The following is a 20,351-nucleotide window of genomic DNA, read 5'->3' on the forward strand; positions in this document are numbered from 1 at the left end:
TATCCCTTTTGTTCATGTACATGGACAAAATTTTCCTTTTTCCTTTTTATAAGTCAGCATGTTTTTTTCCTTTTTTTGTGTCTGTAACTTGTCGGGGGGGGGGGGGGGGGGGGGGGGGGGGGGGGGGTGTTAGGATTGTTGTAAAGGCAGTTTTCAGTTATCTTCACCTTTGGTTCCTCTGTACAACTGATGATAGAGCATTTAGTGTTTTTATCTCTTTGTTGTTACTGTTTAAGTTCAGTCTGTTGTGCATTTGTCAACTCAACGCAATCTGAATAAAACCTGAACAGTAAAAGTTAATTTAGTAGAGTAAAAACTAAACATTGTACAATACAAAGATAATGAATAGCTGTTTAAACACCAGCAAACTGGCTAAAAGACATTTCCCAGTGTTTCTATAACTTATTTTGTCAGAGAAAAGGGAAACAAGATGTCCCTCGAAACTTCTCACACCACAAATGCATGGTTCACTTCCTTTTTATACATAATTAGCATATCTTAAACACTTTAAACACACAACTTCTGTTTCCGTCCAGGCTCACTTACTGTTACTGGGTGTATTTACTGTATGTCATCATACAGTAAATACATGTTAAAGCTTCTGCTTTTTTCTTTTATGCATGCTATTAATTTTTGCAAAACCAATAAATTTTCTGTTGCTTTGCACAGCTGGCTGCATTCACCAATCCACACAGCAGGTGAATCCATTTGGCTAAGAGGTGAGTGGTTAAGAGGTGGCCATTTGGGGGCCAGCCTTAGTAGTATGCGGTCTATTTCCTTCAAACAAATCATTTTATGCAAGTTGGGTTTGGCTGCTGAAATCCCATCATTACTGATTATCTGTTGCAGATTTTTCTTTCTCTCCGTTATATTTTATTCTGCCTCTTGTCTGTGTCTATTAACGCTTCACTTTTTCAATGTGTGTACCAGATTACAGTGTGTACCGGAGGAATTCACTGTATTGATGATTTCCTCTCACAGTCTGTACCCTGTTTGATGCTAAAGAAAAAGAAATAATAATTGACTTTTCATCTATTTGTGACTTAAAAAATATCAAGCAAATCGTCTTTGAACTCTGTGATAGTTTGTGATTATTTAATGTGTATTTCTTTATGGAATTTAACTCCTTGACACTTCTGAAAATGGACCCATACTGTTGGTTCTGTCTCCTGCATCGGAGTATGTAATGAGACTGGGATTTTGTGCAATTCTTGCAAGGTCATAAATTACATATTGTTATAATTACACAAAATCTGTTCCAAACCCTAAACAGTCCCTGACTACTAGGACCTCCAAGCCTGTGGTCAGCTCTTGCATTGGGGGGGTGCAGAACAGAGAGTGACGCATTTGAAGGCAGAACTACATTGCTGAGAGAAGATAGTTTCTGGTTTGCAAGTGAAGACGGTAAAGAGGGAGCATTAAATATGAAAGTCGATCACACTTTGAGCTGCTTCATCTTCGTCAGTGAGTAAATCTTCCTATTTCTCAGATTTTCTCTGTGTTAGTTGTTTTCTTTTTTTATTTGGAGTTCATTGGTAAATTTTGCTCATTGTTGAACAGTTTCCATCTATCTCCTGTGGTTAAGCATGTTGTTCAGATTCAAAAATACACTTACACTGCAGTTTACTGAAAACACGTTAACTCCTTAATATAAACCTGTGTGGAATTTACACAAGCATCTTTTAGCACAACCACGGTTTGCAGCTTATTTTTGTTAGTTTCCTCCCACTTTGCTCCCTAGAAATAATCTTTATAATATATGAAGATGTTTTTCTTCCATACTATTTCAAAAAGTGCAGTTTAACTTGTACAACTACTTAAACTGCACTGTTTCTTCATAACAAACCAGAGAAAAGAGTCTTAAAAGAGACCTCGGCTCAGATATTTATAAGCAGTTAAATGATACCATAATTTTCAAAACTACCCAGAAAGTTGGTTCCTCCTCCTTTTTCTTCCGTTTAGAAAATGTTTACAAAGCAACAATCTTTTTTTGCATGCATATTTATCAACACCAAGGGGAATAACATCGTTCAAGTGTTAAACTTAGAACTTGAAGTGCTAGCCAACAGTTTAAAAAATGTCATTTGACAAAGAAACGCACTAAAAGGAAATTAAGATGTCATCCCAGACCAATAAATTAAATCCATTTTCTCTCTTGCTGGATCTTAATTAAATCTTCCTCAGCAGATGGTTTGGGTACATGTCAGGAAGAATCAGGAAGTTCATCTCTTTTGAATTTAACGAACATAAAACATATTGCTGTATTTTACAGGAATATAGTGAGTGTATAATATTTATCATTTTCACAGGCCTGCATGGAACCATTGGCCTCGCCAACGCAGAAAGTTCCATCCATACAGGTAAGTGAAAACATCACAAGCGAATGCAGATTTGTTATCCCTTGAAGGAGAATGCTCGTGTGTGTCTCTTAAGACTCATTGGATTACCAAATGACAAAGTGTGATTTGTCACTCCGGAGATCACGTTAATGCTCTAGAGTCCTCTGACGCTGTGCATTGTGCTTGGTGATCATGGAAAACCCATTCCATGAAGCTCTGTACACACTGTTCTTGAGCTAATCTGAAGGCCACATGAAGTTTGGCGGTCTGTAGCCAATGACTGAACAGAAAGTTGGCAAGCTCCGGGCACTATGCACCTCAGCATCTGCTGATCCCACTCTGTGATTTTACCTGGCCTTTCACTTTGTGCCTGAGTTGCTGTCGCTCCTGATAGCTTCCCGTTTGTTATACTAACACTAACAGCTGACTGTGGAAAATTTAGTAGTAAAGAAATTTCATGATTGGATTTGTGGCACAGGTGGCATCCTTTCACGATACCATGCTGGAATTCACTGAGCTCCTGAGAGTGACCCTTACTTTCACAAATGTTTATAGCAGCAGTCTGTTTGCCTGGGTGCTTAATTTTATATGTCTGTGGCAATGGAACACCTGAATTCAATGATTTGGATGGGTGAGTGAATACTTTTGGGAATATAGTGTATATTAATGCCTAATGAGGGAAAAGAATAAGCAGGTGGGAACACAAGTGGAATTATCAGGGAACAGGGGACTAAGGAAGAAAAAGTAAATATGGAGCACAAGAGATAGAAGACTACCAAACTAAACAAATACATTGAAAAAAACCCATAACACAGAGACAGGGATCCAATAAAAAGAAAACACTAAGGAGACTAGTGTCAAAAAAATACAAGAACAGAACCCAGAAGATATTTTACATAGAAGATACGATAAATAATAAAACTTAAAAGGAATTAAATCTAAAGATAACTAATGAAAAAAACAAACTAAGAAGCATAGGAGGATATTTAATATAAATGAGTGCTGTCAGCGTTAATCTCGTTAAAATGACGTTAACGCTATAACTGCATTAAGGCAGCAAATCTTCGTTAGGGAGTTAACGGGAATCGCCCTGTGAGAGGGCTGCACGCCATCAATGCGTTGGCGCGATTAGCTCGTTAACATGTTTATGCCGTGCAGCCCCCCGTGCGTATGCTAGAAAAGTGCTTGAAGCACAGAATAAAGTGCTGTATGAATATGGGTGAATTTGGCTTGCAGTAAAAAGCCTTTGTCTTTTTTGTCTTTCAGGGATGGACTGCAGTAATTCCCAGTGTGTTGACCCCTGTCATAACTACACTGTACTGAATGATGACTGGCGTTCAACGAATAACACAGATATTCAGGTCCTACACTGTGATAAAAACATTGACTGGCAAGGTTGGTATCGCCTGTTTCTGGGGGAATCTGGTGCTCATATTCCAGAGAGGTGTCTAGACCCCAACAGGTGTGGAACTCATGCTCCACTGTGGATAACACAACCTCATCCCACACAGTCGGGTGAAATTCTAACTCGCACTGTGTGCAGTTCTTGGGAAGGCAACTGCTGCAAATTTGAGTCACACATCATCCATGTCAAACACTGCTATGGAAACTACTATGTTTACAAACTTGTGAAGCCAGCCACATGCCAGCTTGCATACTGTGCAGGTATTGTTCTGCTTTAAATAAGATTGCACTGTAAAAAAAATTTTCTACCTTGTCCTTAAATTCTGCTGTTTATAACAAAAATGATTTCAACACTAACGCAGTAATATCTTTTTATTTATTGTAAACAGAGGTGAACATAACAGATCCTGCAGTTCCTTTTACCACACCTGCTCCAACACCAAAGGTCTTGTCACCCTATCAGGTCCATATCAATGTTACAACAGCAGTGGATAACAGCACAGCAGTTGAGGGGGAGGTCCGCCTGGTTAATGGAGGTAATGACTCCTGCTCTGGCAGAGTGGAGATCTTCCATGGTGGACAGTGGGGGGCAGTGTGTGATGATGCCTGGAGCCTAGGGGAAGCGCAGGTGGTGTGTAGACAATTGGGCTGTGGCAGGCTCCTCTCCATACCAACAAATGCAGAATTTGAACAGGGCAAAAGACACATCTGGTTGGACAATGTCACATGCTCAGGCAGCGAAACACAGCTCTCTGAGTGCCATCACTCAGGGTTTGGATCCCACAACTGCAGCCACCATGAGGATGCTGGGGTCATCTGTGAAGGTAAATTTGTGCAGCTGGAGGTCTGTTTAGTCGAGAGGTTTGCAATCACTAACAATTATAGAAATATTATATTTTTGAATTTTACGGTATTATAACCACATGATTTTAACATAAAATATTTTGTCTTTTCATCATGAATTATTAGAAATAAAGTCTATATTTTTAATCTTTTGACTCTTTTGAGATGACGTCCCCAGCAGCTAATAATCACTCTAAAGACGCTCTCTATAATGACTTCAGCCATTTGAGAGGTGCATGAGTCTCTTTTCAGGACAAATTCATTCATATGCATGTGCTTAATCCTAGTAAGACGGAACAAAACAGAATTTGAAAAAGACCATTACTAATCACAAATTTGGTTGTACATTATAGTTTCTCTCTTGGTCTTCTCTCAATGAGCTTCATGATGTCGTCACCTGAAATGGGTTTCACTTCACAGGTGTTCCTTGGTGGAATTACTTCCCTTCTTAATGTATTTGAACCCATCAGTTGTGTTGCGCAGAAGTCAAGTTGGTACAGAGCTGAAGCCCTATTTGACAACTGTTAGAATTCATATTATGGCAAGAACCAGTCAGCCAAGTAAAGAGAAACGACAGTCCATCAGTACTGAAGGTTAGTCAGCCTGGAAAATTGCTAAAACTTTAAATGTGTCCACAAGTGCAGTCTCAAAAACCATCAAGCACTATGACAAAACTGACTCACGTGAGGACCGCCCCAGGAAAGGATGACAAAGAGTCAAGAGTCACCAGCCTCAGAAATCACAAGTTAACAGCATCTCAGTTTAGAGCCCAGATAAATGCCACACAGAGTTCCAGCAGGACAATGACCCCAAACACACTTCCAGACTGTGTAAGGACTATTTAAAGGAGGAGAGTGATGGAGTGCTGCGCCAGATGGCCCGGTCTCCAGTCACCTGACCTAAACCCAATCAAGATGGTTTGGGATGAGATGGACCGCAGAGTGAAGGCAAAAGGACCAACAAGTGCTCAGCATCTCTGGGAACTCCTTCAAGACTCAATGAAGCTCATGGAGAGAATGTCAAACGTGTGCAAAGCAGTAATCAATGCACAGGGTGGCTATTTTGAAGAATCTAAAATATTAAACATGTCTTGAGTTATTTGACACTTTTTATTTACTACATAATTCCCTATGTGTTCATTCATAGTTTTAATGCCTTCAGTGAGAATCTACAATGTAAATGGTTACGTGAAAAAACACTAAATAAGGTGTGTCCAAACTGTTGACTGGTAGTGTGGCTACTCCTGTTTAATGGTTTACTATCACGTTTCTCTCATTAGCTAACAAAACTGAAATTGTGTTTGCTCAGCAAGTATCATCTATTAGATGTTTCCAACAGGTAAGCTAAGATAAACATTACTGTACAAACATTAACATAAACATTACTGTTGTGAGCAAAAGACCTGCAACTGACAAATAAAGGCTATCTCATCTCATCTCATCTCATCTCAAATATTAACATACAATTTACTGTAGAAACATTAAGAAAACCATTACTGTACAGACATTAACATAAACAAGGTATCAATGCAACGCACTCTCTAAAACTGATCTATTCAGAGTAGATGTCACAGGTGCTGCCGTGCACTGTAGTAGTGCCGTCGTGGAAGGAAAGCTCCACTTTGTACAGTCTGCATTTAACTTTGTTTTCTATGAAACACTTTAACATTTTTTTTTTAAATGTCTTTTTCCAATTTCTTCTGCCCTCCTGGTCGTGCTACGTTCTTCTTCATTAGTATTGAGTACAGTGTTGGCAGACGAGAGGTGATACTGCCCCGTAGCTTCCTGTAATGTATTACAGTTACAAAAACACATTTAGGTGGTTTTAAAATATGACGCATCAACAATAAAATTTAATGTCAACAAATTTTTATAGTCAACATCATTGATTATGTCAACGAATCGTTGGAGCCCTGCCTGTTATGAGTGTAGCCTATTGGCCAAGTATTCATACTGATGTAGCTGAGACCTTGCTTTCTTTTCTCATAATACAGTATGTATTGAAAAATCAAGACTATGCAACTTAAAGTACACCCAGAAAATCAATATAAACTGAGAATACTGCTAACAGGACCATTGCATAAACTCCTAACACCTTATAGCAATATGCAAATAGTGTTTACTATAAATACACAAAGAGTATTTAAATTTAAGAGGGTCAGTTTCCTGATATTACAATGAAAATAAGAAATATACCACATTAAAGTCCTTTTTTGTTGCTTAACTGAAATTTCAATGAATTACTATCTTATTATAAGCCGGCAAACCAATATAACAGAAGATGAATGATGCAGGCCCGAATATGTAGCTGGGGATCGACTTAGCTGTCACTTCGTGGATTTGGCAGTAGGCAATTTATGGATTTGAGTAATAGTTTTTACCACGACTACTGAAATGTATGTAATTGTTCATTGGGAAGAAGACATTTCACATTTAAAGTATTAATGCTATTATTATTATGCATGTCATATAAACAAAGACTGGTTCACAGTTTAGATTATTTCTTTCTTTCTTTTTTTCCTCTCTCATCCAGGCTCTCACCCAGATTTCCCCCTGCTTTTGGTTGTTATAATTGTGGTCATGGTAGTACTAATGCTGTTCTCTGTTCTGATGTTGATCTACAAAAGGAGGACCAAGACCTCTGTTGGTGAGTAAACTTCTACCACTATCTGTACCTTTAACAGTTATTCAAATTATTTATCTTCAGACCTTTTATCCAACAGGATAGACACCAACTTCACTCACACTTAATTTAATCTAATGATGTAAAATATCAATATCTTTTTTCTAGATTTGGACAGAAGGAGAAACTCAGACCACAACCAGACTGAGGTGACTCGTCTGTATTTGCTTTACTATTACTCTGTAACAAAACAAAGCACAGTGTGAATTTGTAGGTCAGAAAAAGTCAGGCTTTTGCTTTTTATTTAGTAAATACAGATGTTCTCTCACCTAATGGAACAAATGGTTTTCCACAATTAACATTCAAATTCACTTTCCTAATTGGTGATTTATACCAAGAATGTATCAGATGTCTTTGTGTAGTTTGAACATTAACAATCTGTCAGAGGCATATGAATGAATGATAAGAGGCAGGTCAAGTTTGGAGGAACACCCCTCAGCATCTACATGACAAAGGATAACAAAAAAGAATTTTATCTCTCGAGGACAGAGGGTAAGCTCACTACATGAATCATCCATTACTCACAATCCCCTGTAATTACATTATGTCAAGAATGGATGGTTATGTCTCTAAATGCATGGAGTGATCTCTGTGGGAAAAGATGGCATCACATCAGAATTATCTAGCCACAGTGCAAATTATTTGATCCCCTGTTAAATTTGTAGGTTTGTTCACTTCCAAAGAAATGAACAGTCTCTAAAGTCATTTTATGGCAGTTTCAGTTTATTGAAGATCAACCAAAAATCTAGAAAAAAAAATTACCTAAAATCACATAAATTAAAAACACTTATCAGGATGAATTTTGCCCCACTCCCAGTTGATCCCAATAGCCTTCAGTTTATTAACAAACTCCTGTGAAGTTTTGGGCTGATACACTATCTTTCTAGTTATTATCCTTACCCCATGAGGATGGTTACACTGAGAATGATTGATGGTCATTTTATATTGCTTCCATTTCCAACAGTGCACCAATTGCACCAACAGTGGTGAACTTCTCACCAAGCTTCTTTCTGATGGTCTTGTAGCCATTCCAGCTGTGTTCAGGTCTGCCGTGTTATTCCTGACATCCTTTGACAGCTCTTTGGTCTCACCCATGGTGGTGGAGAGACTGGAATGAACAAAAGCATTAAAAATCCACAAAAGCTATTATTTAACACAGCCAGATGAACTTCTAATTGCATTCATATTTATGTCCATGACACACAAGCACATACCTCTGCGTGAATCCCCTGTTACTCTGAAGATTACCCACAGTCCTTTGCAATTCCTAGCCAATGTAGGGTGACATTTGAGACAGTAGGTGGTAGCATTGGCCCATTAACGTTAATCTTTTTTGTGCAACCGCAGACACACGATTCCTTAGTATCTCTTAAAAGGGGCCTTACAGCTGTTATAATTTTTTTATAGTTTTTAGTGCTTTTCTACTCTACCGGAGCACTCAAACCATCAGCTTTGGCACGGGATATGTGTCATGCAGACTGGAGCAGCCAGGGATTGAACCACCAATCCTCCAATTGTTAGACCTGCTCTGTCTCCTGAACTACAGCCACCTGTGTTATTTTCTATTTTTCTTTTCTTTTTTTTCATTTGAATATTAATTAAATATTTTTTTTGCTTTCTTTTTTCCCCAGATTGCCCTCTATGAAAATTTTTGTCCAGTCTCCAGATGTGACGATTCAATCTACCAGAGCCTCGATCCCACCAGCAGCGACCAAGACCAAACTTACTGCAGTCTCACGCACTCAAAGTAGACAGTTTCAGAAAAGCATTCAGATCATTTCATATGACACAGAAAATGCTTATTTTTATGTGCGTGCACAAAAAGTCTGAACCACTAATGTTAAGCTTAAGTGTACATGGGAAGGAGAACTGGGAATTCGAATACATGAGGAGTCTTGGGAACAGGCTATAGCGAGGGTACGATCTTCCACCTCCTGTGCTCGTCTTGGACTTATTCAATTTAAGGTCATACACAGGGTGCATTTCTCTAAGTCTAGACTTTCTGAATTGTATCCAGAAGTGAAAAATAAATGTGATAAATGCCACGGTTCTCCTTGTCACCTTAGCCACATGTTTTTTCTGTGTCCTGAGCTACAAGGTTTTGGACAGGGTATTTTGCTATTATGTCAACTGTTCTTGGGGTAACTCTTCATCCTTGTCCTCTGATTGCTGTATTTGGGATTCCTGTTCGCTCACTTACACTTGATTCCACACAAAAGGATATTATAGCCTTCACATCCCTATTAGCGAGACGTCTAATATTGTTGCATTGGAAGTCTGTTAAGTATCCTACTGTTTCCCGGTGGCTTAAAGATGTCATGTTTTTTTTAAAACTTGAAAAAATTAAATATACGTTGAAAGGTTGCACAGCCAAATTTTTTCACAAGTGTTAACCCTTTATCTCTTATTTTGCTAGTCTAGAGGTATTGCCTGTTTACATCTACTTTTGTTACTGTTATATTCCTCTATGTTTGATGGTTGTGTTGATCTGTGTGGGACTGGGGATGGGGGGGGGGGGGGGGGGGGGGGGGGCGTTGTGTTTTTTTTTTTCATATATATATATGTATGTTTGTTTACTTAGGAAAATGAAGAAAGGTTGATTGTATTTCGGTAACTGCAAGTGCTGTTGTTTTCTTTTTTTCAATAAAAATATTTTCAAAAAAAAAAAAGTCTGAAGCAGAAATCTTGGCTTTTACAGAGGAAGTTGATAATGTGATACCCGTTATCTCCAAATGAGGTTTTAGTTTTCATCGAGCCAGGTAATTCAAAGAAAGCCTGTCTGTGTTCATAGTGTACCCCTCTGGTCAGACAAAGCTAAACAAACACTTAACCTACTGGTATATTTGAAGGATTTTTCTCATTATCAGTTTAAAAGATGTTGGCTAAGTTTTTTAAAGTCAGTGTTCACCTTTGGACCTTTTAATATGCTCGATGTAGGGAGTTTTTCATGTTCACCTGTAGCTTTGGCAATTCTTGATAACTGAGCCTCAGACAATGAGATTCACTGAGCAATTTACACAGCAGCAGTAAATCAAAGTTTATATATTTAGTGAAAAAAACAAAATATGTTGTTTAAGGTTAAAATCAATTATTTTTGCAACCGCAAATATGATAGTAAAGGTATCATTTTTAGAGAAAAAAGCGTTTGACTTTTTAAAGAACATCAATAACATTCAGTAACTTCAAGCAAAATACCTCCTGGTGATGCAAAATGAGTGGGTCATGAGTTAAACTTCAACTAAAGCAACCACCAATGAGAGTAGAAATTAAAATATTGATGATTGACCTATGACAGTATAGATTAGGCAACCAGAAGCTGTAATTTCCACTAGGGGCTGAATGTTAGCGGCAAAGTGATGCACAATGTGAGTCACTTCCTGTGTGAATGCCCTTTTACTTGTTTTGTAATCACTGCCTACAACAAACTCAAAGTTTGAAGCCACCATGCTTCTGCTGCTGATGCTCTCATGGTAGGAGTCTTCTGTGGTCACTGTTTAAGTACCTTGATAACAAAGCAGTCAAGGTTTTATTGCCACATCCTTTCTGAGTACTTTTTCCTGATGATGTGCGTCAGTTTACCAACTTGTAATGTGACTTCCAGGAGAATAAAGCACCATTCAACAAAGCAAAAGTCATCTCAAACTGGTGTCATTAACACTTTGTTAAGCTTCAATCACCAGAACACTTTAAAGATACAGTGAAACAGAAATTTCCAGCTGACAAAATCTGAAGAACCTCGATTGCAGGATTCATTATTTTCTCTGTGAGAAACATCTTTATTACTCAGAAAAAAGAAAGGATTGAATTTTTCATGCATTTGTGAATCTTATATACATCATGCCGTGCAAGTGCTCCAACCACTGTGTGTCAGTTTGCAATCACATCTGTTTTACTGCTTTATGGCAAAAGTTTTGTATGAGAAAAAAACAATTATATATCTTGTACGCCAATTCAACAGCCTGTCTGCATCAAACTCATTAGCCACATGCAGCGAGATGCCAGTGCGTACACAAGAGTGTCTGCTTTAAACTTTGGCATAAACATAATTTCATAAACACAGCAACACAGATGAGATGCTTTTTAGGCAGAAAATGAAATTCAATTCAATTCAATTCAATTTTATTTATATAGCGCCAAATCACAACATAAGTCGCCTCAAGGCGCTTCATAGATACAGAGAAAAACCCAACAATCATATGACCCCCTATGAGCAAGCACTTTGGCAACAGTGGGAAGGAAAAACTCCCTTTTAACAGGAAGAAACCTCCGGCAGAACCAGGCTCAGGGAGGGGCGGGGCCATCTGCTGCGACCGGTTGGGGTGAGAGAAGGAAGACAGGATAAAAGACATGCTGTGGAAGAGAGACAGAGGTTAATAACAGATATGATTCAATGCAGAGAGGTCTGTTAATACATAGTGAGTGAGAAAGGTGACTGGAAAGGAAAAACTCAATGCATCATGGGAATCCCCCGGCAGCCTACGTCTATTGCAGCATAACTAAGGGAGGATTCAGGGTCACCTGGTCTAGCCCTAACTATATGCTTTAGCAAAAAGGAAAGATTTAAGCCTAATGTCACGATCCTGGGTCTTATGACCCAGTGTTTTGAGTTTTAGTTCATTTTGATGTTTTAGTTTATGTAAGCCCTTCAGGTTCCTAAGTTCATTTGTTATCATGCCTAGGTGTTTCTAGTTCTTATTATTTCCCCCTCGTGTTTCCAACTATGGTAAATCTCCCCTGCTCTTCATGCGTTTCATGTCTGTGTCTTACATTGTGAAGTTCGGGTTGTCATGTCTACGTCTCATTATGTTTCCTGTTTTATTGTGAAGAGGTCTGGTGTTTCTGTGTTCATCGTGTTCAGTTTTACTCTTCCCCTGTGGCGTTGTTATGTTCATGTTGATCTACTGTGCCTTTCTGTTCCATGTTTCAGATCCCTATTGTCCCTATTAACTCCCTAACACCTATGTTCTGTCTCCCCCAGTCTGTTAAGTTCACATGTCTTGAGTTCCGTCAGTGTGTTTCCTGTTTTACTTTCACAGTCTGTTCTATGTTAATGTTTCTAGTTTTGCTTCCCTTGCCTCGTCCTGCTTAATTACTCTCAGCTGTGCTCTCCTCCTGTGGCTCATTCCCCCTCGTTATCCCTCAGTGTATTTAAGCCCCATGTTTCTTTTTGTCAGTGTTGCGTCCTCCCTCATAGCTGTGTGATTTTTCCCTGTGGCGCTGTGTGCTTTAGTTTTCCCAGTTTAGTTTATTTTGTATTGTTTTTTTGTGTCCCACTTCACGCCAGCAATAAAGCTGTGTTTTTTGAGTTTACCTTTTGACTCTGTGAGTTTGCGTTTGGGTCCTACTCTTGCCTGCACACAGCCGTATTGTGACACCTAATCTTGAAAGTAGAGATGGTGTCTGTCTCCTGAATCCAAACTGGAAGCTGGTTCCACAGAAGAGGGGCCTGAAAACTGAAGGCTCTCCCTCCCATTCTTTTAAATACTCTAGGAACAACAAGTAGGCCTGCAGAGCGAGAGCGAAGTGCTCTAATAGGGTGATATGGTACCACAAGGTCAGATAAGATGGGGCCTGATTATTTAAGACCTTGTATGTGAGGAGCAGGATTTTGAATTCAATTCTGGATTTAACAGGAAGCCAATGAAGGGAAGCCAAAACAGGAGAAATATGCTCTCTCTTTCTAGTCCCTGTCAGTACTCTTGCTGCAGCATTTTGGATTAGCTGAAGGCTTTTCAGTGAGTTTTTTGGACATCCTGATAATAATGAATTACAGTCGTCCAGCCTGGAAGTAATAAATGCATGAACTAGTTTTTCAGCGTCACTCTGAGACAGGATATTTCTAATTTTAGAGATGTTGCGCAAATGGAAGAACGCAGTCTTACATATTTGTTTAATATGTGCATTGAAGGACATGTCCTGGTCAAAAATGACTCCACGGTTCCTCACAGTGTTACTGGAGGCCAAGGTAATGCCATCCAGAGTAAGAATCTGGTTAGATACCATATTTCTAGGCTTTTCAGAGCCGAGTACAATAACCTCAGTTGTATCTGAATTAAGAAGCAGAAAGTTAGCGGCCATCCAGGTCTTTATGTCTTTAAGACATTCCTGCAGTTTAACTAATTGGTGTGTGTTATCTGGCTTCATGGACAGATAGAGCTGGGTGTCATCTGCATAGCAGTGAAAATGTATGCTATGTATTCTAATGATGCTGCCTAAGGGAAGCATGTATAATGTAAACAGAATTGGTCCTAGCACTGAACCCTGTGGAACTCCATAATTAACCTCAGTGTGTGAAGAGGACTCTCCATTTACATGCACAAACTGGAGTCTATTAGATAGATATGATACAAACCACTGGAGTGCAGTACCTGTAATACCTACAGCATGTTCTAATCGCTCTAATAGGATATTATGGTCGACAGTATCGAATGCTGCGCTAAGGTCTAGCAGGACAAGCACAGATGAGTCCACTGTCAGAGGCCATAAGAAGATCATTTGTAACCTTCACTAAAGCTGTTTCTGTGCTGTGATGAGCTCTGAAACCTGACTGAAACTCTTCAAATAAACCATTCCTCTGCAGATGATCTGTTAGCTGTTTGACAACTACTCTTTCAAGGATTTTTGATATGAAAGGAAGGTTGGAGATTGGCCTATAATTAGCTAAGACTGCTGGGTCTAGAGATGGCTTTTTGAGTAAAGGTTTAACTACAGCCAGCTTGAAGGCCTGTGGTACATAGCCGATCATTAGAGATAGGTTGATCATATTTAAGATCGAAGAATTAATTAATGGCAGGACTTCTTTGAGCAGTTTTGTAGGAATGGGGTCTAAAAGACACGTTGATGGAAATGAAAATTAGCCTATGACACATTTAGAAGAAGGGGAGTGTGTGTGTGTGTTTGTGTGTGTGTGTCCTCATTATTGAGTGAAGTTCCTGTTTTGTGAGTTAAGAAGGAAGAGAAACAGCATTAAACCATCAGAGCCTCAAGATGAAAGCCTGTCACACTCTGGTCTGCTTCATCATACTTAGTGAGTGAATTCTAAATTTTAATTTCCGTGTTCTCTTTCTTTCTTTGTTGTTTGCATCTTTATTTTCTGTTTATTAAAAACAGAAAATGGTGTCTGTTTATTAAAAATCAATCACCAGGTTTGTTTGTTTATTGGTTTTTCATGTTGAATCATTGATTTCTGTTGAACCACAAACTGTTTCAGTCTTTCTTAATTTTCTTCTCTTACATGTTTGTTTTGTGGTGTTTATAGCTGGAAACATGTAACTTGAACATGCAGGTCACTGAAAATAGAAGTTTTAAAACAATAAAAAAAAATGTCTGTGAAGGTTCTCAGTCATCCAGGTTATCGTAGTCTAAGGAGCTTGGAAAGAAAAGCGTCTGGACTTCTTTAAGTTGCTTGAAGACGTTTCACCTCTCATCCGAGAAGCTTCTTCAGTTCTAAGGTCAAATGGTGGAGAGTCCCAGATTTGAACCCAGTGGGAGTTAATCTGGTTTTGATATCGCTTCCCAGACGCCTTAACGCCCACTCACATCCTGGGCCATCTGACCTCAGGAAATCAGCCAGGTTTCACAATGAGCTCACCTGAAACCCTGGCTGATTGTGACCCACACTCATTTTCACACCTTGGCTCATGTGATTAGGTAGAGGATCATCAGGGGGTCCTTTGTCCCTCTTTGGGGGGAAACTCCCACTGGGTTTAAATCTGGGACTCCCCACCATTTGACCTTAGAACTGAAGAAGCTTCTCGGATGAGAGGTGAAACGTCTTCAAGCAACTTAAAGAAGTCCAGACGGTTTTCTTTCCAAACTCCTTAGAATAAAAAAAAAAAATCACGTAAACAATATTCTTTAAGCTGCATTTTGCTCCTTAGTTCTTGTTAGGTTCATCCTAATCTCATATGCAGAAATGGCTATTTGTTGTATTTTTTGTGAACGTTGCCCATACTAAAACTTGCAGGTGTCTTTTCATGTATAGACAGTCTCACTGTTTTGCCAAATACAAATGTATCCAAGCAATCTAGCAGGAAATGTATATTTAGACACAACTAAATTCTATGAGCATTTTCGAAACCCCACATGCACCTGGTTCCTCTTTTTTGAACTAATGAGGCATCAGTCAGGTTTTTTTAGGCTCACAAGAAAAACCACAGCATGCATGTTCAAAAAATGAAAATTTTAATGTTAAGCAACAATCCCAAAACATTTTCCACAATAGAAACAATTATTATTCAATACACTGTAAAAAAAATATGGAGATGAATACATCATTAGAAGCAAATGACACTCAAGTAACTCTCAGTCAGCAGATGTTTGTGTAGATGTCAGAATCAGGAAGTTTTTTTTTTAATTTTTTAAATATTTAAATAACAATATGAAGAATTTAACTGTACAATTAAAGCACATAATGATCTGTCTTTATAGGATGATGGTAACTATTGAATGCTAATCTTTTCAGCAGCACAGCAGGATGGTCTTGTCAATGCAGAAACACCCAGACACAGAAAAATGGAAGGAGAAGACGTCACACTTGAATGCAGGTTCCTTATCAGTGGAAGCAGGAGGCTCTTCTGTAAGGAAGAATGTGAAAAGGGAAACATTCTGATTAATACAACTGCTGACACATTTCAGAGCGACAGATACAGCATTCAATATTTCAAAAAAAAATTTAGTTATGATATTATGTATGTGAGCATCACACAGCTGAAACAGTCTGACTCAGGAAGGTACAAGTGTACTTTGGACAGCACTTTGAACCCAGATTATTTTGAGATAATTGTCACTGAAGGTAAGTCTCTACAAAAATTATATTCATATTTCTGAAGATGTGAACATATTCACATCTCATTGGCAACAACATTTCTTTCAATTGATCTCCATTCAGTCATTTTTTGAATATAAGCTTAGCGTTGCCATAAAACACCTGTTAACCTACATTACTCGCATGCAGACATACAAACTGCAGGATTGTTTTTGTACTGATTGTTTCTTTGTTCACAGCTGTAAAAATTTCAACACCAGGCTCTACTCCAAAGGCTTTTTCATCATCAACCTTTCTCCTATCAACCTCAACAACAGCAACAACAGCAGCAACAACAACACAAAGTTTTAACTTCAGTTTAGAAAGCGCTACATCTACATCCTCCTCCACTGAAATCCTGAACCCTTCTGAGACACCTGCAGGTCCAGGTATGGGTTCGTCTGTGTATTTATCAAAAACCTCAACCACATTCAAGAGCAGTAGAAACATCGCTCGGTCATATTACTAAAGTGTAAACTTAACGTGTAAACTTTAATTCATTAACTAATGATGCATTGTCAGCTATTTGATTTTGAAATTTTAAGCACAATGTACAAAATGAGTAAAGTTTTCAAACAAATGCAGTGCATAAACAGTGCAAGAGTTAAATGAAGAACTCACGAACTGCACATGAACAGCTGAGTGAGACCACGTTTGACTTCCTTAAAGCACCATGACATGAGATCTAGATGACAGATGTTATAGACTTCCACTTCTGTGTCGTTACCTGTTACTGTGTGGTCATATCTCAGTGTTCTATATGTGATCCTATGACTATTATGCCATCAAAAAGTAGACAAAAATGCAGTGGGGAAAAGACTGCACAGAACTGGCCAATCACATTAGCTGTGGGCTACGTCGACCTGACATTACGTTACATTTCTCATGATGTGCATGCAAGCTTAACGTAAAAAGTTAGACTTGATAGTCACACACAGGACAGCCTCATTTGAGTAGTTGGCACTGCATGTGATGGAGGATTCAAGTGCAACAGTCGAAACTGAAACTTCATCTGAAAATAAATTAGGAGGACCAAAAGTAATTTCATACAAATGAAATGTAACTCAGACTATCTGTGTTTTGGTTGCATAATTCATCGCCAAATATTACGAGTGTGACAGTAAAAAGAAATGTGTTCTCTTGAGGTGCAGATAAGCCGCTTTATGTGATTCTGATTCTGGTCATTATGATCACCCTCTTATCAGCCGCTTTGCTGATTTTCTACAAGAAGATGAAGGCCATTAAACCTAAAGGTGAGTCTGTAGCACAGTGAGAAACCTCTGTTTTTTACCACTTCAGAGCAACTCTGCAGATTAACCTCAGGGTTAACCTTAATTAAGTTCTTATGCTGCACTGCAAAAATTCAAAAACTTACCAAGTATATTTGTCTAATTTCAAGTCAAAAATATCTCATCGCAGTTAAAATAAGACACAATCAGCTACACAGTAACATTTCAGTGAGATATATGAACTCGTTTTTAGACAGTGCATCTTGGATCTGGAGAATTTTCACTTGTTCCAATTGCAGATTTTTTTTCACTTATTTCTTACAATTTTATTTTATTTTTTATTGTATTAAGTGAAAAAAATCTGCCAATGGAACAAGTGAAAATTCAGGCGTAGTCAGTTTACAAATTGGATTCAGGTCACAAAGTACAATGTTGGTGTCGAGTTTTAGGATGGTTAAATGCTTATAGAAAAATAAAATTGTTGTTAAACTGATTTCTGATCTGGAAAAAACTGCTGTGACAACATTTGATTGTTTGACTGAAAGGTGTTCAGCACAGAGTCACATTGACCAGTTTTCATACATTGCTAAACCATCGACTTAGGAAAATTCAAATTCATTAAAAGAAAAACGAAAAATGATGTAGTGACAGAGGTTTTAACTTCAGTAGACCTATCCATGTCTGTGACTCTCAGATGCTTCTACACTAGAAGCTAGAAGTACTAGACTGATACTCACTGGGTTGACTTATTAAGATGTTAGGATATATGAAAGCTGACAGATGTCCCGGTAAAGCTGAAAATTTCAGAAGCACAACATCTGCACAGCTGGAAAAAAAGATGCAAGATGTAACAGATTACAATAGGCATGAATTAAGTCAAGTGTGACTTGGCTGTGGCACTGAATACATCTTTAAGATTAAGTTGAAAGATATTCAGTTTTCATTCTTTATATTGTTCCCAAGTTTAGTTCCTTTTTTGTAGTTGGTTGTAGTTCCTGGAAGGTGTTTAAGTTTGTGTTCTCACCTGCATTTTTCAGGACCTCCTGTAGAAACAGAATACGCCAATATCACACAGGTTAGTTTTAGAAATTATGAGACACGCAGTCTTCATTACCTTCTGATTTTTATCAGTTGGCCAGTATGTTCTCTTTTTTCCAGAATAACCGATTGTGTGAAGAGATAAGAGACGGTGGTTCACCTCCTGCGGAAGTGTCTTCAGCTGATGCCTTTCCCAAAACCTGCCAGCGAGCTGGAGTTGAAAACCTTGAACTTTACAGCCTCATCACCTATTCTCAAAGTAAAGTAAGTAGAACTGCGGTCTGACTGGTCAGAAACCAGAACAGACCTGTTTGAGTAGTGTCATTAGTAATCATCGATAGGATATTTTCTTTCTGCCAGCTAATAGTAAAAAATAAAAAATGTCCAAATTCAGTGAACACGCTCTGGTTCAGGGTTATTAGGCGTGGCTAGTTTTTTTTTAAGTCCAGGACAAATCCTTTGTTCCTAAACGTTATAATTTTCAGCTTCTGTGAGGTGATAATTTAATGCAGTAGCTGAGGTTGAAGGTTGTAGTGATTTGTTTAGTTTCAGTAAACCAAGTTTAGTAAAGCAAAAAAGTTTTTTTCCACTCCTGTTTTATCTGCTGGATGGGTTTATTTTTTAAGTACATTTCAAGTTTAACCTCACTTATTTTTCAGGCTGAAAATGACACAGATGAAGTTGATTACACTGAAGTGGATTTTTCCCACATTTCTGTAACTAACAGCACCCTCTGTGGAAAATCAGGTGATGTTGTCTACTCCACACCTCAGATACATGCTAGCCCCAGGAACCATGTTAAAGATGCTTCACCTCCTCTGTACTCTATAAAACCAAAACTGAAATAAAATACAAACTGAAAAAAGCGCAACACCTGAAGAGTCTTGCACTGTCACTGCAAAGAGAATAGAGGTTGCAGAGGGGCGTAACAAAGTGTTTGAGAAGGGTTTTTTCACAAATGATTCAAAGTTTAACTTGGAAGCCACGGTGAATGCAGTGTGAAACAAAAGACTTCACATGATGTGATGATGGAACAGAATATTTATGTTTTATTTACACTTTGTATGCAGTAAATTTTATCCGACTGGATGTTTAGTTTTTTGGAACGAAGCTTGTTCTCAGTAAAAGCTGTTTGTTTATGTTGTTTTGTACTAACAGTAGTTTTATTTGAAAAACGACCTATACTGTCTTCTTTCAGTTTGGTTCTGTATTCTTATTTCACTGTTCTTATTTCATAGGAAACATATTGTACAGTGGGCTGAATTCAAAAGCCAGTTTATCTGATTGATTATGTTCACTATGTAAAAAATTATCTAAATCTAAAATATGCAGTCATTGTCATCAAAATATTTTTGTTATAAACCTGCGGTGAGTTATAAATATTTTTAATAACAGAGTATCGATGTTGACCTTTGTGTCCCTCTGGTGGCTACTTCTTTAACCTTGCACAGTACACAGTACTTTAATGAATGTTACACTATGTTCCTGAACTTTTGCCTCCTACTAAAGGCCTCTAGTGCAAAAGAGGATTTCCTGTACTACAAAGTTTCACTTCTTAAAGTTTACCAGGGTATATCACCATGGTAACTGGTATTAAACCTAACCTGCCCTGGAGCAGGTATTCTTCTAGAGCTGATCAGATATGAAATAATTCCCTAACGACCAGTCAGTTCAACAGATGTTGGTTTCACCGTTGCTGAAAGATGAGTGTAAGTTTACCAGTACACATTTTAAAATATCCTCTTTCCCTAATGACTATGCTTATTTTAATCCCCCCACTGGTTACAAACAATTTTATGCATTTATTTACTTTTTGTTTTTGTGAACTTCAGGAATGTATTGAGAGGTGTCCTTCTTTAAAACAGGAAGCTGATGACTCAGCTAAAGGTTGAGTCACCTGTCATCTCATGTTCTTCTGCATTTCATTTTGAACTCTGTTTTATTTTAATCCTTGCTCTCAGACAGTTGAAGACCACCGACACCGCAACTGAAAAAAATAAAACTATTTTA

General features: G+C 38.2%; 2 protein-coding genes across 3 annotated transcripts; both read left to right on the forward strand.

Annotated features, from left to right (window-relative positions):
- The first annotated feature begins 603 nt into the window (after positions 1–603).
- Positions 604–9,644, forward strand: LOC106674612 (uncharacterized). The gene is made up of 8 exons (XM_014407464.4): positions 604–719; positions 1,274–1,464; positions 2,310–2,360; positions 3,606–4,004; positions 4,133–4,567; positions 7,119–7,232; positions 7,377–7,417; positions 8,900–9,644. Exons 2-8 carry the CDS (start codon positions 1,425–1,427, stop codon positions 9,017–9,019), a joined length of 1,200 nt encoding a protein of 399 aa, XP_014262950.3. The 5' UTR covers positions 604–719; positions 1,274–1,424; the 3' UTR covers positions 9,020–9,644.
- Positions 9,645–14,254: 4,610 nt separating this feature from the next.
- LOC101468161 (uncharacterized) lies at positions 14,255–20,346 on the forward strand. Of its 2 annotated transcripts, none has more exons than XM_024798218.2 (7): positions 14,255–14,295; positions 15,736–16,062; positions 16,275–16,463; positions 17,226–17,327; positions 18,341–18,378; positions 18,462–18,605; positions 19,001–20,346. In XM_024798218.2, exons 1-7 carry the CDS (start codon positions 14,256–14,258, stop codon positions 19,187–19,189), a joined length of 1,029 nt encoding a protein of 342 aa, XP_024653986.2. In that variant the 5' UTR covers position 14,255; the 3' UTR covers positions 19,190–20,346. The 2 variants fall into 2 exon arrangements, with proteins under 2 accessions (XP_024653986.2, XP_024653987.2); XM_024798219.2 differs by having other exon boundaries at positions 17,280–17,327.
- The last annotated feature ends 5 nt before the right edge of the window (positions 20,347–20,351 follow it).

This window comes from Maylandia zebra, linkage group LG20, assembly GCF_041146795.1.
Source record: "Maylandia zebra isolate NMK-2024a linkage group LG20, Mzebra_GT3a, whole genome shotgun sequence".
NCBI classification, from domain to species: Eukaryota; Metazoa; Chordata; class Actinopteri; order Cichliformes; family Cichlidae; genus Maylandia; species Maylandia zebra.

Bases quoted from the DNA above. Each gene is read 5' to 3' on its own strand.
- LOC106674612 (XM_014407464.4), top strand. From the start codon at position 1,425: ATGAAAGTCGATCACACTTTGAGCTGCTTCATCTTCGTCA. The intron at 4,005-4,132 runs GTATTGTTCTGC...TATTGTAAACAG, and splicing joins CCAGCTTGCATACTGTGCAG to AGGTGAACATAACAGATCCT. The intron at 7,418-8,899 runs GTGACTCGTCTG...TTTTTTCCCCAG, and splicing joins CAGACCACAACCAGACTGAG to ATTGCCCTCTATGAAAATTT.
- LOC101468161 (XM_024798218.2), top strand. From the start codon at position 14,256: ATGAAAGCCTGTCACACTCTGGTCTGCTTCATCATACTTA. The intron at 16,063-16,274 runs GTAAGTCTCTAC...CTTTGTTCACAG, and splicing joins TGAGATAATTGTCACTGAAG to CTGTAAAAATTTCAACACCA. The intron at 18,379-18,461 runs GTTAGTTTTAGA...TCTTTTTTCCAG, and splicing joins AATACGCCAATATCACACAG to AATAACCGATTGTGTGAAGA.